Source organism: Megalops cyprinoides, chromosome 5 (assembly GCF_013368585.1).
Source record: "Megalops cyprinoides isolate fMegCyp1 chromosome 5, fMegCyp1.pri, whole genome shotgun sequence".
NCBI lineage: Eukaryota > Metazoa > Chordata > Actinopteri > Elopiformes > Megalopidae > Megalops > Megalops cyprinoides.
Window position 1 is genome coordinate 10357122 of NC_050587.1, and position 18763 is coordinate 10375884.

General features: G+C 44.7%; 1 protein-coding gene across 14 annotated transcripts in view; it reads right to left on the reverse strand.

The window, feature by feature from the left end:
- Nucleotides 1–18763, reverse strand: part of tcf4 (transcription factor 4) — a 157234-nt gene that overhangs the window by 72498 nt on the left and 65973 nt on the right. For 13 of the 14 annotated variants that reach the window (XM_036528642.1, XM_036528627.1, XM_036528629.1 and 10 more), the window contains one exon: nucleotides 11176–11237. In XM_036528642.1, the coding sequence (XP_036384535.1) occupies nucleotides 11176–11237 (62 nt within the window). Of the gene's footprint in view, nucleotides 1–6643; nucleotides 6749–11175; nucleotides 11238–18763 lie in introns of those variants that run through there. The other variant, XM_036528636.1, reaches the window with a different exon arrangement.

The following is an 18763-nucleotide window of genomic DNA, read 5'->3' on the forward strand; positions in this document are numbered from 1 at the left end:
GCCCCCCCCCCCCCGCGCTTCCTAGAGGTAACGACATGAAACTGGAGAGGTTCACGTCAAGCGCCTGACCCCGGATAAACACGCTCTTTTCGGGAGAGCAGCGGCCTGAAGGAACCTCCTCCCCAGGAGCGGGTCGCACCTTCGGCCCGATCCAAACGCGGGAGGGAGAGAAGAGAGGACGAAGCTGCGAGGCGGCAGCGTGGCCGCAGTGTCTGCGAACGTCTCCGCCCGGGCGCGGAACGCTCTGTCAGGTCTGCCGTTTTCGCAGCGGCACGCGAGAAAGTCTGATTTCCAGCGGACTCGCGCTGAAGTGATCCGGTAACTCTTTTTAAGGAAGCTCTATCCGGCCAAAGCGGCGCAGCTCTGTTTTCGGGGCCGTGAGAAGGCAGAGCTGCTGGAAAGAGAGAGTAGGAGAGCCAAGCCCTGTGCCGGACGTGCAGCTGCACGCAGCTGCGCAGCTTCTCCTCCTCGTGAGGTGGGGGGAGGCCGCCCCCCCACCCCCCCCCCCCCCCTCTCCACAAACAGCACTGCCCCGAGACAAGCCAACAGGCAAGAAAACAGGGCAGCGGTGGACAGTGGAGAAAAAAAAAATCACAGACCAAAACAAGAGGCAGGACCCAAAAAAAGGGTGGGCAAAAAGGTGTCGGTTAATTAAATTTTTTTTGAAAAAATGGCTGCATGTTTGCATTTCGGGCGCTTTTTGGGGCGCGTCCGCTGCCATGCCACTTCAGGAGCGGGGCTTTTTATTTATTTTTTTAATTTTTTTTTTTTTGCGACAGAGCCACCGGTGAGCTTGGGAGGGAGTGGGCGGGGTGACAGCTCCACAAAGCAGGCCTCAAAGACAGATCCTGACAGCTCGGCTCTGCTTCCCATCCGCAAACAGCTGTTCCCACTGCAAAGGGGGAGCCTGCTGTTTGATGTAGCAACATCTAAAGGGGGGAAAGGGTTAACGCAAGCGCATCTATGCCGCTTTTATCATTAATCTCCCTAGGATTCGCCGAATCAGGAAACACTGATACCTGACTGCTTTACAAGCAGGCCTGGGAACCCCGTAAATGTCATCACGGTTAACCTACAGCACGGTACCGACAGTCTGTGAGGTGCATAAGGCAAAAAAAAAAGGCAGAATCAAAAATGTGTAACTGGTCACAGATAGCATAAAACAATATGCTCATACACAACCACATATATGAGATACTGCCTACCAGTACATGCATGCACCCACACACACGATGCACACACATACACCCACTCACCCACACACAAGAGAACCACACACACATGCACACATACACACACACACACACACACACACACACACACGCACAAGTAAATGGACAAGAGAACAAATAGACGTTATAAGCCAGTATTATGATTAATAAAATAAAATAATCTGCCTATTTGTGATGGCAGATGTGTCTAAATTATTACAGGCCGTCTCCCGGGAATGCATACAGTAGATCTTCAAACTAGAAAACAGCTGTTGAAAATTAACATCATACCACACACATGTTCTTGAAATAAATAAAGCAAAAAAAAAAAAGAAGAAGAAGAAAAAAAAACAGCCCTATAGAAGTGCAAAGCTGTTGAGCTGGTCTCAGCTGCCACACACTTGCTCAGTTTGCTATCGGAAATATTATGACTGAGTTTGAAATAATTACAGTCACCATCAACTTCTTAAATAAAAATCTATTAACCTCACCTCACGTGCTACCAATCTGCAGGAGGAGATTAAAAATTTTCAGCAGGGAAAATGTCAGTGCTTACACAATAAAACTGCTTTTGATACAACCGCGAACAACTTCAGGAAACGGACCCAATAAATTTAGAGGTTCTTGAAGATGTTTGTTGAGAATTTTTTTTTTCCAGTTGCATGCTAGGGTCTGCTTCACTTTTCCTAAAGGAAATGATGCAAGATGCTGCGCATGGTGAGGGAGAAAAAGTATTAGGCCTTTTCCGATAATGCAGAGAAACGATCGTGCTGGAAGCAATATTTAACAAAAGGCATCAGGGTGCAAAACGTCTGAATCCTGCACCAAACTCTCTGGTCCTCTTCAAGGAGGGAGCCCGGTCGCCCTGACAGCGGATCCCAGAAATCCCCCCCCACGACTGCCCGCCACAGTCGGCGCCGGTACGACCGCGCCGACACAGAGCACAGACGCTGGCGTAGCGTTCGGAGATGAATGGTTATCGCCCAGGTTACAGCCCGTTCGGAGTATTACTCATGCCGAAGGGCCCGTTTCTGTCTGACGGCAGCTGCCGTCCCGCAGCCGGTGAGGAAAGCGGCAAGCTTGCAGTCTGATACGTCACCGGGAAGGGCCTCAGAATGCAGCTGGAGCGCGGTCACTTCCAGCAGACCCCGGCTGCTCAGGCTGGTAGGTGATGGCACACGCTGCACGTTGGGCAACGAAAAGGTTTACACAAAATAGGATCATATTGCATCATTGTGGGCAAGACTCGGTATGAAGCAATACTTAATTACTGTAATATTTCATTTCTGATTGCAATATTGAATAACAATATGTTCTACAATTAGACCAATTATTACAGTCTTAATATAGATATTACTCCATATTTGTGCATAGCTGGTCTGTTAACCTTATATGCCATATGGGAATTTGTTACTGTATATAAGAACGTGAATAAGGACAGAATTCTCTATTTTAAAGCTTCTCGTGTACTGTACAATAACACAGAGTGTCAAACCAAATAAAACAAACAAATTAATAATGTAAAAAATGCAGGATATTGAATAAAAGCGTCCACGACCACGCCGTTTTGCGGCTGACGATACACTGGGTGTTTCGCCTTCTCGCTGTCATTTTGACAGCCCTCTGTGTGTGTGACTGCAAAAAAACGTAATCGCACACACATCCCGAAAGCGTCGCACTGATTGAAAATGCAGACGCTTCCTATATACAAGTAGGTGCTCTGGAAAGGGGAGCGGCGGCGTTTGTCCGGCTCGCTTAAAAAAACAACTTGGTCCGTCCTAGAAGCGGGTTTTTCTCCTCAACCGCGCCACAGCAGTTGAGAGCGAGCCCGGGCGTTCACCGGGGCGCTCCGTGTGACTGATACCGCCAATTAGCCGCCGAGCGAAAGAGGGAAGCCTCATCGCGAGACGCTTCCCGAAAAACAGCAGGTGAACCAGGAAGTGGGGCCTTCGGGCTCGTCTTCAAACGTTCACGAGAACCCCACCTCGCATCCTCGCGCTCCGCGCAGGCATTTTGCACTACAGCTTTTAACACTTCGACATGAAAGAAAGGGCAATTAACACTGTTGCGTGAAACAAGAAAGCCTCTAAGTCATGCAGTATCGTCTCAGCCAAACACGTTTAAACAGCAATTTAAACAACAACAAAAAAATTGTGAAGTGTTACCTGTAAACTACCACTTTCATGCAAAAATAGCACTGTAGATAATTACACCAAACTCATTTGTTTTGTTGTAATTTCATTGAGTTTGTCTGAAATAACATACACGCTCCGCAAACCTGAAGAAGGGCTTTTTCTTACTCCCTATATTATATACTAAACAATTTTGTGTGTCTTTTTTATGAGGAACAGCTGTCAACAAAGGTCAGACTGAGCATGTGCAGACCTTGCTTACTTAAGAGCTGTAACCTTCCCTGTAGTCAGTCTATTGTGTCTTAATAGTCTGACCAAACTAGCTTACTGAAATAGGAGTGGTCATTATATTCTTTAAAATGATCTGACCAAACTAGCTTACTGAAATAGGAGTGATCATTGTATTCTTTAAAATGGTCTGACCAAACTAACTCACTGAAATAGGAGCGGTTACTATATTCAGAATAAAGACAGAACAAAAAAAGCTCATTCTAAATCCAACATTTTCTTCAGGTTTCACTACATTTTGTTCACTGTCTGAGAATTAAAAAGGACGCATGTGACAGCTGACTTGTGTATCTAACCAAACATGTCCCCATTAGTTTTTTCAATTTCCTTAGATTACAGTCATTAGTGTCCATGGCCCTTATTCTACAGTGAGGTTCAGTGTAAAGGTTCAGGCCACAAGCGGCTGTGGTAAACACAAAGGCCTCGCTCATCGCGAACATGACGTTTAAAGGCACCAGCGCCAAGTGGGCCTGTCACTTCCTCCTTCGACCCCATTGGCCCAGAGCGAGAGCCAATGAGAACCATCCTCGCTCGGACCGGGAGGAGAGGCCAACGGGCACTGGCAGTCGTGGACAACAGGACGTTGCAGAGCGTGTCCCCCCCCCCCCCAGCTTGTCCCCATCGCCCTTCGCCTTGACCCCCCCCCTCCCGGTAACCAGATCCAAGGCAACAGGCCCCCACACGGGAACGGAGGACTTTGAGGTTGGGAGCGAAAGACGAGAGGCGACCATCGCGAGCCCCCTCACTGACAATCGCATTCCTGGGATGTTTCCACCGCAGCGCAGCGGCTGTAAATGTCTCCATTGTTGACTCGGGTCCAAAAAAAAAAAAAAGTACACAACGCCTACCCTTTAGCATGCGAGCAGGCCTCTTCACATCAAAGTGCACGCTGCGCGTTCACACGCCAGGCCGACACCTTTTCTCTCTTCACAAGTTTACAGACCTGTGGTTTATGCGCTGTCTTTCGCTGTTAAAAATTTAACGGACTTCTGTAAGCCAAACAGAACAAGCGAAAAACACGAGGCTTTGCTGTTTCTTGTCGAAGACGGGAATCGCCGGGGCAGGAATTTTTTAGGGAGCTGGTGAGGGTGGTACGCTCGGCCTCCCATTACACCTTTGTTTGGTCTCTGTCCCTCTCAGAGACGGCGTGACATATCACAATCCGGTCCTGAGATATCAGGAAGCGCAGATTAAAAAAAGGGAAAAAAAAAACCTGTAAGCGGCCCCTGTAATGCTATATTAAGATATCAAAGCAGGTGTAGAGGCCCTAATAAAATATTGATTTGGTAAAAAAAGAAAAGTGGAAGGTATGGCAGCCAGGACAGCCAGCCCATGAATGTTTGATCAGCCCAGGCGCGGTCCCCGAGAGAGGCGCGCGGCAGCCGAGTCTTGCCAACTCGCTGATTACAAAGAAGGGGCCTGTTAATGAAAGCTGAAAAGAAGGGCAGAAACTTTCCAAATCCTGCCCATGTGGCGTCGGCGGCAAATTGCCCGCGGTACCCGCTGCCGGGCCCCCGGCTGAGGGGGGAGCGGAGGTGCGCTCAGGTTGATAATGCGACGTTCTGGGAAAGGGGGGGGGGGGTTGGGGGGTGGCCCGCGCTGCCTCAGAGCAGCGGAGCGGAAAATGCCGCGTTAGCTGACGCCATAGCCGCGGTGGCGGCGTTGCGCGGGGAGGTGGGCGGAAGCCAGCAGACCCCAGAAGTAGCCTCGCGGGACCGCAAGGAACGAGGGTGCTCATCAGCTTCGGCCGCAGTGAGCCGAGGCACCTGCTCAGCTGGGTGTTAAAATGTTCGACTCCATGTTAAAACACTCAGAAACCGCGAGAGCTGTTCCGTTTAGCCTGATTTGCCGAAATTCCAGTATAATTCAAACTCAGTATTTCACATAATTAACTTACTAAGTTAACGCTGCCAAAAAAAAATATGGTTTCAAAGATAAAACATCAATGTTCCACTGATACTCATCGGAAAATGTCCTTTTTAAAGTTTAGAGTAAAGTAACACTATCTCAGATGTATTTGTCACCCCTGTGCACGATGGGGTTAATGCTAATCCACATTAGGAAGAGGGCTTCATGGCTGCGGTGCATTCCAAATGACCATCTCTCTGATGGATGACTAATTCATACACACAATCACTTTGTCTTATCGCTTCACTTTAATTTGGACAATGGAACAGAAAGAATCAAAGCTCAGGTTTTAGAGGTAGTAGTGGAGAGAGGAGATAAACACAAATTTTCCACAACGGAAAGGACTTAAAACATAAAACAAACAAGTGCACAAAGTTTTAAACGGGGACTATTATCTTGCTGGAATTCGAGGAAAATCACTAACTGTACACTGGAACCACACATTAACAACAAAACAAAAAGACTAATTTGTAGTCTTGGCAGGTTTGAAGTTTTGAATTAACAGAAAATCTAGCTGTTTCTAGTAATCTCATCTAGTAGTTTCTCTGAATTTTGTCCTTGAACCTACTCCGCTTCAAAGAATTTAAATACCAGCTGTGTATGTATTACACAATACAGCACAACATTATGTGTTGTATATTTACTTAATGCATTCTCCCTCAAAACAGTATGTTGCCATTTTTGTTTATTCAATCAACTGTAGCCCAGTCTAGACAGGTTAACTTAGATCTGCAGAAATTCTGTACAGTGTGTGCATACTTGCGCGTGTCTGTGCGCGTGCGTGCACCCCCCCATGAGGTTTGGTGATAAATTATGTTCCTTTGCTGCTTTTTAAAGCTGATCCCCAACTTGTTTGTTTGTTGAGATTGGAAGTGACTCAGAACACAGACGAGGATTAGAACTTTTTTTTTTTTTTTTTTGCAAATGGCTCTTTGTGACATTTTGTTTGTCAAAAAACAGTGACAGAAAACACAATGGACAAAAAAAAAAGAAACAAATTGAGATGCTTGGATTTAAAACACTTCGAGACAGCTCTCCCTAAATGACACAGGAATTAAACAAAAAAAAAAAAAACCAGAACAGGACAACGTCAACTGAGAGTACCTGCCAAAACCTGAAAAACGCAGCCCCTGCCAACTCAGCGACGGGGAGACGGAGAACACAACACGGCAGCCGCAGCCAAGGCTTCCTCTGCTATTCCGAGGCTTGAATGAAACCGAATCTCACCGCGATCTCTAATAAATCAAGGTCCCAAACTTAACACGCTGTTCTCGCGCGCGGATCTTGTGCATCGGGTCAGCTGCTGCGGGGAAAATCAGACCGCGAGCCGCGTTTCCGAGTCCGAAAATGAACCTCGGCCATTTTATCGGCGCTGTGGGGGGGGGGGGGGGGGGGGGGGGTGTTGGGAGAGGGGAGATGCTGTTTTAAAGGCCACGGTCTCGCAAACGACAGCAACGGCGGGTCAGGCCGGCAAGGGAGCAGCGGGCGTGTTTTCGGAGGGGCGACGCGCGCGCGCATGCTTGCTGCGTGTATTTTTCCTCCGCTTTCCCGAGCTGCGTTTCTCGCTCGCGCGGGCGGTTCCCCCCACACATTCGCGCGGCCGTCGCCTGGCCTTGGCCTCGGGCCAAAAACAATCCATGGGCAAAACGAACAATAAAGCATTGTGCGTCGCCACTGGTTTTTCACGCTGACCAAGAGGCACAACGACGGCTATCTGCGATGACTATCACGGCGAGTCAAATGTGCAACTCAAAATACAAAAAAGGGAAAAGAAAAAAAAAAAAACAATAGTGTGATAACTGATCCAATCAGACTTAGTATTTCTGAATAATATTCAGAGGCTGTCTGAAGCAAAGGGGCCGGAGGTGGAAGGCGGGTGGGTTTTTCTTGTGGAAACGGGGCTGGTTTTCTCCTCGGCTGGGTCCCGTGGCCTGCGTGGCCACGCCGCTTTCCCAGACGTCCGACCGTTTGAAAGGGATCAGCTCGCCGCGCCGCGCCACCTTGATGCATAATTCCTGCTTTTGGCAGCTTTGATTTTTTCGGGGAGGATTAGACCTCCCCGGCCCCTCCCCCCGCTGCCCTGTAACCTCGGCGACGTCAAATTCTGACCGAGCCTCTTCGGACTGCGGGGTCCCCTCCTCCCTGACCGGGACTCAGAGAGTCGCGGCCTCGCGTGCGAAGTGCTACGGTCAAGAGGATCTCCTCAAGGTCAGGAGGAGGTCAAGCACCCGCAAAGATAAATCTGAACTTCAGAGGAACTAGCGCTTCAAGCACTGGGCTAAGTGGGCAACTTTTTAGCACTGAATAACATGCTTCAAGAAGCCGTGCTTTTCACAAAATGCAAAGCTCATGGTGAATTCCCTCTAACCAACATATGCCAGATGTCGGACCTAAGGGTGAGGACAGATACGTCCAATACGAGGAATGCATGCATCACTAGTCTATATCAAACATGTAGAACAGAGGGCAAGGCTGAAGGACACAGGAGTTGTACTTAAGGGGAAGTAAAAAAAAAAAAAGAGACAATTTCTGACAAAATTCAAAAGTAAATGAGACATTATCATATTTATACACAGAAAGGAGGAGAACTTTAATAGGAAACACAAACAGGAGCTGTTACAGTAAAGTGTAAAGTCTCACAAGGTAGCACGGAGGGACGTTTAATGCCGTTTGAAGCCCAGCGACAGGGAGAAAATAAGCCGCAAGCGTTGTGTACTATTGGTGTCGCAAGGCATGAAAGACGAGCGCGGGCGCTAAACACTCTGCGAAACAATTTGGATCCCGGATCACTGTAACTGGAACACAGCGGCGCGGACGGGGAGCCAAGCTGAAGGACACGGCGTAGTGAAAGTACGGGGATTTACTCCGGAGAACCATCTAAGCCTCCGGAATTCCCCGCGGAATTTCAGCTGCACGGCAGCGGCGGTTTTTTTATTTTTTCTCTCGTGCCTTAGACATACCCCTTATTGTTGTCAATCATGCGAACCCGTCTCCTTTTTGACGGCTTTGTCATGTCGCCTGTCAAAAAAGATTAATTTCAAAGCGAGATAATTTTTCATAAATGACAAGACCCCTTGGCCTTCAGACATCATCTCAAAAATGGGAAGCCAAAAAAAAAAAAAAAATCGCACAACGTTTTTGTCGTGCGTGGGGGGGGGGGTAAAAGTTTCCAGCCTTAACGCTGAATTCCGTTTCAAATCCAAAGCTGCGTTTCGACCACACCAGAGCCACTCAGTCTGAACCACCAGATGACAGTATGTAAAACAGGCAAAAAAACATAATTCTTTACTAAAACTACAGCTGTAAAACACTCACCATGATTATTAAGTGCACTGAGACAGGATATGAGGTTGAATTCGAATGGTGACTAAACAAAGGGAACCTGTTTTCCTCTGAACGAGCCTTATATAAAATGCCTTGATTAGGACAATAATCCTAGCGTGTTTACCTTTTACACAGAACACGTTAAAGCAACATTTGCTATCAAAAAAATAACATACATGTTGTTACTATTAATGTTCACACAGCTCAGTTCAAGTTAAAACACCCACATTTGTTTTCAGCACAACACCCCCACAAGGCATTAACTCTGAGGCCCACTGCAACCGTAATAGGCCACACTGGAGATTCCTGTAGCTGCTGTGATCTTGGACATATGTTTGAAACGACAGCCCTAGTCATGGCCACTTCTGTCCGTCATTTACATGCGTCTGTAAACACAGTACATGATTACTTACAGCTTCAGTGTGGAAGCACCTTGTGACTATCAGTGGTTGCTACACAGTCGATAACTTTTACCAAAATAGATGCACCTGTCCCGAAAAGGTTTTATAGCTGCTACAGTTTACTTGTGAAAGGCATTCTAAGGTGGGAAACCCTACAGAATCAACGCTGGCTTTGTACCATAATGTTCCTGTGAGAATATTAGCGAAACTGAAGACAGATTATAATAGTTAACTGAAATGTGGCTAGAATGTGGTCTTTTTTACAGTGTTTTTAGCAGGCTAGCTATCTAAATGTTCAACATATGGAAATGAGTCTGGACATATTAAAACTATTAAGTAGTTAGCCAAAATTGTTATTCTTGCTGCCGTTTAGTAACTGATCTCCTGTTTTCACATTATGATCTTCTGAATTCAAATTGCATGCATTATTGATAGCATACCTACATCTAATTCTCAGCCATGAAGTTCTAATAAGAAAATTACCAAAACACGTTTTCTTGTTAAAATGCAGGAGGATGATTTAATCTTGTGCACTTTATATAATTTGTAAATTTACTTAGCCTAATCTTTTTAGCATGGTTTTAATGACAATTAATACTTGCCATTTTCTTCCTACACAATAACAGAAACCATCCCACTGAACAAATTATTTCAGTCTTAGTGATATTCAAAACACTACATGTTTTTCTTTGAAGAATTAATTTTGGTTGTGTAATTTCTAGATGTAAAATTATAATATTATCAATTTATTACCTGAGTAGTTCAAAATGGCCAATAATACTGCATTACTGAGGTCTCACAAGGACAAAAATCATGATTTATCAGGACACAGAAATAATTATGCTGAGCAAGTTTTGTGAAATATTTAATTTTCTCTGAGCTCACCATATTTTTTAACATCTGCAGCAATCCAAAGGAAATGCTTTATGAAGGTAACTGGTAAGGTTACACGTGACAGATGAATGAAGAAATTCTCAAACTTGTGTCAGAAAGCATAATAATATTGATACTGTCAGTAACACTGCACTTCATTATCAGTCTGAAACAGAAATTTATTTTGCCCATTAAGTCACCTATCTGACCACAAAGTACAATCAACACTGCCATTCTGAATTAGTTACAGTTCAAACAACTAAACTCTCACGAAAACATTTCAAGTAACTCATGTACTTCATCCTTCTGCAAAGTTTTGGCACTTAATTGTTGCATAGAAACTCAAGAATGGGGATTGAAGCCGTGACATCCAAACAACAAAAAAAGAGTTCAACGAGTCACCTTTGCAACAAAATCTCTTCCGCTAAGAAAATGTCGAGTGTAAAAGCTGATTATCTACAAGCCGGGTTAAGACGTCTCACTATCCTTCAGTAATTGTGTGCCTAGGCACCCTCTGACGCGACTTTCTGGCTCTGGCCTGGGCCTCCACAAACAGAGTCAGGGCCTGGGCGTTTCTGGGCCCTCTGTGGTGGAACAGCTGTCAGCCGTCACCTTTTACACACACTGTAACCTCGGCCGCACTCTACGCGCTTGTACGTCTCATTCGTGGACTCCTCTGCGCTGGTTGCCGGGCCCGTCTGAAAGCGGCTGTCTGTTCTGCCTAGGCTGGCCCACGAGCCTCACCTGAAACTTCCACACTCGCAAAAAGCTGGAGTGGAGGCACACGAGCCTTCAGAGCCTTCAAACTCCAGCCTGAGCGTAAATTTTAGTTAACAGCTTTTAATCTCACAAATGTCAGGGAAGCGTTACACAATCTTAGGCCTGCGAAAACAGTCCAGTGGAAAGCGTAAACACTCCCCTGTTTCGGACACTTTTACCAAGATGATAATCCACAACAAACTTAAAAAACCCAGTTCATGCTTTCACGGTTTCTCGTAACTTGAAGGGCGCAGCCTGTGCTGTTAAGTCTTTGCTTACCTGATGACACCCGTGTAAATTGGACTCCCTTCCGTATGTGTAGGCTGCTCTCTCCGCTTTACCTGTGTGGGACAAGAGCAGAAGGAACAGTCAATACAATATTTAGCTTTCGCATCCTTTGTTCTCTCAATTTCCACTGCACAGCATTTTTTGGACGCGCCTGTACAAGCTGGCATCACTGAGATCTAACGCAGAAATCCTTCAGCAGACGGAGCTATAACGTTCACAGCTGAGATAGGGTCAGAGTGAGTGCATGATACCTTTCTTGCAAGGAAAAGGGCAAAGACGATCTTATCGCCGCTACAATTTCCAAACAGGCCTGAGAGGACATTCATCTCAGTGGTCACCGTGGTCATTCATCACAGCGCCCATGCCTCCTCTCACTCAACATCATAGTTTGGCAACCTAGGAACAATGGGCCTCAGGCCTGCCTACGGGAATCCATTACACACAAACAAAAAGGACAATTTGGGCACATATCGCCGGAGATATGCATTTATTTCCACATTTGCTGCGCTATGTACGACTTTCCGCAGGGACAGACGAGGTGTAGAAAATCACGGTACAAGTGGCAGTTTCAATCCCCTGACATCCGATTGGCTTTTGTTCTGAAATGGGGCACTGTACACGGGTATGCTGTTCTACGCATCCTACATCACAAATGAATACATAAAAAAAATGACAACAAGTGAAGCAAATGCTTGTCATAATAACAGTACAAAAATGGCCCTACATTGACAATATATTTATTTGTATTTCTTACATGCTCATAATGTCAGAACCTTATCAGGCTGATAAAGAATGAATCACTGCAGTTATATTTCTGCGATGTTCATTGAGAAATTCTTATGGATTCTGGCCCGAGCGCTGATGCGTGACAAATTCTACTGACAGAACAATGCAAACATGTTGCAAAGATCCCACACTGAGTACTAGTGAACACAGCAGCCACAATATGCACTAGCCGTGGCCGCCACACTCCAGCATTCTGTATTTCACTCATAAATGGTCATCTGAACTTCAATCAATCTCTGATTCTACTGTGCTTAAGTTGAAAAAGCCCCAGCTGTGCAACACTGACACACACACACACACACACGCGCACACGCACGCACACACACACACACACACACACACACGCACACACACACACACACACACACACACGTGCCCACCCTTTATGGCTCTCTACGCTCTGAACCTTAGGCAGATGTAATCAGTTGTAACTCATGGGAAATGAGTGTACATCAGAGGAATTCTGAAGACTTGCTGTTACTGCTCACGGCACAGCATGTGTAGGGGCTTTACCCTGAAAGAGGGATGCTGCATTCTGTTTGAACTCTTTCACCTGTCTCAAAGAGCTCTCTGAATTAAAGCAGGGTAAGAAAACACACACATGCACATGCACACAAACACAAATACAGATTCACCTAACTAATGATGTCATCTATTTTTTTGATTTCAAAATTCAGTTCAAGCCATTCTTTCCTGCAATCATCAACCAACAAAATATAACAATTGATTTCACTGGGGCTCTTCACCTCTTCCGCCAAGTATTTACATGCAAGCACATTTTGTGATTACACATTGTCTCTTTCTCAGACTCAACAAACAAACACACACACACACCCCCAAACCCATGCATTTCAGTCTAGTTTTATGAGTGCATAACACAGGAACAGGCTCTTTGAGGTCAGGCTGGAAAAAGACATCTCTCATCACAAAGAGGAACCTGCACTTACAAAATATGGAAGCAACACAGCCAGAGAGAGGAAAACACGGATTTCTAAAACCCGTGCTCTCTTTATTCAAATGGAGGGACATTTTGGAGAGATTGCCATTCCTCCTTGGCCATTCTTGCAAGCCAGCAGGACACGCAGTGTTTACAATGCAGTCTCTCTGTCACACTCCCTGTCCCCAGACACCCCCCTCCACCTCAGACTGCTTTCCAGGCCAGTCTGGTTCAGACGCCCACCACCTTGCAGGTGCACTTTCTGGATTCTGCATTAGCGTTAGGGTAATAAACACGCTGCTCCGGGCCTGCAGCTTCGGCAACAAATATTTGTTTTTCCGACACAGGCGCGAGTACGGCGATTAGAACACCTAGGACACGGTTCGCCTAAAAAAATGCCTCTGCACATAATTTGCTGACGGTCTCATCTAGCATGTGCACGCAGCCAAATTGTTTAGATTTTTTTTTTTTCGAGAAGTAGTTTATAAGCTAACAGAGTGCTCTGCCAGCATCGCCTGGACGTTGAGCTTGTCCGGTAAACGAAAGAACTTCACTCCATCTCTGGTGTGAGGTGGAAATCAAACGCCCCTGCAGTCAAAGGGGAGGGGAAAACAGCTCAGTTAAAATGGGGGAAAAAAATGGACACACATTCACACAACTTTCCTTCCCCCCCCCCCCCCCCCCCCCCCCCCCCTCCCCATTTTTTCCTTTTTCCCCTCTGAGGTTTTGTAAGTGAAGTGCCGCTCGGCGCTGGCTGCTACCCCTTCCCGGCGCACCTAATCCCTGGTAATTCACTGATCTGGAGGACAGGAAGTGCAAATTAATGACATTACAGGCAGGGGCCATAGGAAGGGGTTAGGACAGATGAGCAGCGCTGTTGCTAACACATGCGCGCCGAAAACAGATGCCCGGGCGCAGGACGGAAAACCATTAAAAAGCCATAGAATGATTCCGCGTGCGCAGGCAGCAGCGCATAACCGGGAACGGCTTCGTGAGAGGGCGTGTCTGTCGCAACCATGGCGGGTCTCGCTGCACGTTCGGTGACCTTGACAGCCGAGGATCGAATATTGTTGAATGATTAACCCCTTTCCCGCTGACCCGTTCAGAAATCTGTACAACAAGGTCTGAGGGTACGCTCACGACGGACTCACGTGAAAAAAAATGCCGTTTGTCCTAAAAAAGGATCTTCGGCTTACAGTGAATAAAGGTAGGTATGTACAGTTAATTTCATCAGTAGTTTTGTCAGTAAACCATTGAGAATCAGCAATTTGTTGATTGACAGCCCTTTTGTCAACAAAAACATTAGCCAGGGGCATTTACATACCAACTAAAATTAATCTAGTTATTAAGCAGGGCTTACGTTTTGCCACAGAGTTCTTAAGTGCAAAGATAAAGAATCTTGTGCTGTGCAAGAATGATGACATTTTTGACATATTACAAACATAACAGCATAACAGCTAATATCAATAACACTGAAGCATGCAATAGGCATTTTTAGTAAAGAAAATCTAAAGGCAAACAATTTCTGCCTGCATAAATCTGTTTCAGGCAGTGGCATCACCCCCTGGAGGTCAGTTAGGTCCTAAGTGAGGGGCGTAGATCTTTTGCACAGTTAGCTAATGGTGTCTTTTTTCAAGAATCATGGGGTCTGGATTATGAAGCCTGAGGTACTGATCTCCTTTTGGACTACAAGGCTTGTATATATATATATATGTTCAAGCGGTCACAATTTTTCACTGACAATACTGGATACTTTGAACAGTATTAAGTATTAAGGAAAATACTGTCCTTGTGTCTCCAGCAAATCATAAAATACACATAAATGTAGACAATCACAAAATATGTATCGATAACTATCTTTAAATGGGCTGAATGTGTAGCTGGTTTGATATTCCGATCTGATGTCCAATTGGCCTGCGGTTCTGGTGTAAAGTGATTTGTTCAATAATTTCTAAAATGGGAATAAAAATGAATTTTCCGAATCCCCTAACGTGTGAAAAATGAAGTGAACACATAGCAGACCAATCATGCGGGCCGGTCTACACGGGCACTGATTGAGAGCGATAGAGGCCCGCACTTCCTGCGTACAGCGAACGGGGGGACCCGTAATGAATAATAATTTCAAAATGATGTCTCATGACAGCCAATTCCTTCTGAAAATTAAGCTGCAAATGTTTTTTTTTCTCCTCCCTTCTTTTTTTTTGACGCGAAAACAAATATGGAGTGCCTCCAACCTGTCCCTCAACATGGGTCTTTCTTCCTTTTTAATCCCATTAAATATTTGATCTGCTTGTCCCCCCACTGTGGCCCTAGGTCTGAAGGGGGATTGTGTGCCGTCTTCGCCCAGGGACAGGGCTGTCTTACGCGAATCCGCTCCGTGGCCGAGATCCTATACGTTCGCCGCTCCGGTGTTCACCGCCGAAAATCACTTTTTTTGCACAACTGACGGCATTTCCAAAAGAGGTAAAGTGAGCGAGAGAGAGAGAGAGAACGAGAGAGTGAGAGAGAGAGAAAATACGATATCCATCACCCGGCCCAAAAAATCAAGTGCCATTAATCTCCAGCGAACATAATTGCCACTTTGCAGGTGTGCCTGTTGTTAAGAGGCCAGTGGTGATTAACAGAGGGATTGGGAAGGGTAATCAAACCAAAGCGCTGATCAGAGATTAATTTTAAAGATATTTCATTAAACACGTAACAAAATAATAATGTGCATGTGTAAACTGAGAAGGTACATACTGAACGGTAATATATAAATATTGATTCATTTAAGGACATTAAATAATGGGCAAGTCAAGGACAAGCCCTGATAGGGTATTATTGTTACAGAGCAATAATTCTGCGAATATGGTCACTTTCTACCGGGTGAAAACACACACACACATAGCCTATATTGTAGAGAACTATAATATAAATACCAACCACCTAATGCATTGTACTAAAAATTGACCGGATGCCCTGGTTGTAATACCAGCATTAATACACTAGAAGTTTAACAGTGCTAGCAGTAACAGCAAATGTAGCATGAAGAGGGATGCTCCTTCTTATAGTGAATTATAAAAGCTCACGCCGATATACCAATATACTAACTGAAAATGCTATCAGAAAGGTATCAGAAAATACTATATAAAAGAAAACAAAAACAAAAAAGGAACAATGTGAGCCTTTAGCAAACCCCAGAGTTGCCTTAATATTGGAGAAAGATAAAATAAGACAAGGGCATGTGTGGGCGAACGGGTCAGACATCTTAAGTGCTGGCTAATTAAAAAATGACTACAAAGCCATAGTAAAGATTTTAAAGGCTTTCATGGAGCACAAACAAAACCAAGCCAAACTTACGGGGACAACACGAAATTACTTTAGCCTACTGACCAGTATTTGAGCACGTAAAAATAAAGACAAGCTTGAATACGCTTGTGTGGGGGTGAATACACACAAACACACACACACACACACACACACCAAGAAACACACAGTTTTTGTGTATATATATTTATATACATAATTTGGAAAAAGTATTTTTGCTTTTTAATTATATTTATTTTTGAGGGCATGTGCAAAATGCAAAAGTACAAAAGAATCAGTCCTAATAAATCCTTTAAAATATGTATGTTCTGAACTGCGTCTATGCAGGTATCTCACTGAACGACTTTGATTATTCTATTGCCATATTTTTTTAGACAGATCATTTCGTCTTCAATGTACCATCTGATTTTGAATAGTATTTTACTGAATGCCCAAACTACCAATTTGGTAGCAGCACAAAACAGTGGCTCCTTCACAATGTGATTGGCATCTCTTACCTTACACTGCGCTTCATTGATTACATATGTAAAATGCAACCTCCACAAAATATAAAACACATACTGCTATGTTTGGGGAATGGTATAGTTCCTGTTTTGTTTTAAGCATATTGTGGAAGAATTTATTGCACTGCATACATTTGCATGACAACACCCTGTACCTCCTGTCCTACAGGAAAGAAAGAAAAAAAAAAAAAAAACGGTCATCAGGGAAAAAATAAATTAACCTGGAGTGGCATTAATAAACTATGTATTTTTAAAGTTCTTAGTAAAAGATATGCTTAAATTAAGGGATAAAATGGATAGAAGGAGCTCTTTTGGAAGTCAGGCCAGCAGATTCTGGCAAGCTCCCATGTCTATACTGAAGTGAAACTGGCATGAGGGTGACGAAAGACAAAAAGAACCGGATTGGTCAAGGTCAGGGGTACGGGGGGCTGGGCACAAGACTGGCAACGCCGCTCCGTGCCAAGTGCGGTTTTAAAGAACCTCACGCCAGGCTATTCCGTAAGATATATCATGCGTTTTACGTTCTCCCGTGTCAGATAAAGATTCTATCATTCTGAGGCCACTGATTTAAAGCTTCATTTTCCATTTATTCTTTCACTGGTTTGCTTGAGAGCAGTTATTATGTGGCTTATTTATTGACTAAATAATAAAGAACAAGCTGAGGACTGAAAAACATGCACAGCATTTTTCCTCAACACTCAGATTCAGATTTATTACAACAAGGGATACAAGGAAGTTTTGGAAATAAAAAAAATCTGGCCTTGTTTTTCTTTATTTGGCCGCACAGGTTTTTTGAAAAAAATGAATGTGACTGCAGCAGCTTCTGTGAGGGAAGACACGAAGGAGAGCAAGAACGAAGGGTTAAAAAAAATCTATTCCTGTTTTATGTGGGGGAGGATGGGCGAACTGCATAGACATGAATCATTCTTAGTAATTCAAGTGTTTCCATGACATCAATGGGCATCCTTCCAGAACTCCGACAAAGTCTGAAAGGTACTAAAGGGAAGCCACTGTAGCCATAGGGAGCTGGCTTCAAAACATTCAAAATAAACACAAAAAAAAAATACCGAGCACAAAACATTGTTTCTCTCCGAAAAGCAGCTAATTTTGCATTCAAAATTAATTTTACACATTGGTCGACGAGCACCCAACTGAAAATCCCTGGCAGACTTGTCGATTCCTTGGCAAGCGGTCGGCTGAATAAATCAAAAGATAGACGAATAAAATGAAAGAAAGGTGGGGTGGAAAAAAAAAAAAAAACGCGCAGCCTTCTGTTCTCGTTAGCCATCGCATCTATCAATTCAGCCGCCGATCGGACGCGGCGCTGCCTTCCACCAGCTATTGATAAGCTGCAGCCGGCAGGATCGCTCTGAATTGAAATTCAGCATCGGCTTTATGGGAGCTGTGCACTTGTTAAGTTCTTTTGAATGCGCTTGATTACATTCTAGGCAGGCTCCCCAATGCAAAACAGCCTTCATTATCCCCCCCCCCCAAACCCCTACCCCCTCCCCCTGTCAAGAAATCAATACTAAAAAAAAAAAAAACCGAACCCACATGCACAACAATTAAAACAAATACCCAAATATCAAGACTTAAGTAAATGAATACAGAACAAACATGGTACACCTGCTATACAAGACTGGCACATACCCTGCTTACATGGCACGCAAAAATGGATGCCTTTATTGTTGTTTTTTTTTATGTAGATATTAGGCGATACAGCAGGTCGTTCTGCTTTGAAAATCATTCGGGTTCACAGCCAAAAAAATGAACCCCCCCCCCCCCCCCCAAACCCCCGCGGATTTGTTTTTAACCATAAAGGCGAACGAAAGCCCCCTGTATCGTTGCTTGCCGTTTTGTGTGTGTGTGTGTGTGTGTGTATGCATGCGCGCCTGTGTTTGTTTCAGACAAACCTCTGTTACTAAAATGCGGCAGGCACTGCAGATTTTTTTTTGGCACGATGACAGCGGTGGCATTGCCAAGCCCTATGGCTAAAACTACTAAAAGACGCATAAGGATGGCATTAGAGCTAAAATCTTTTTTTTTT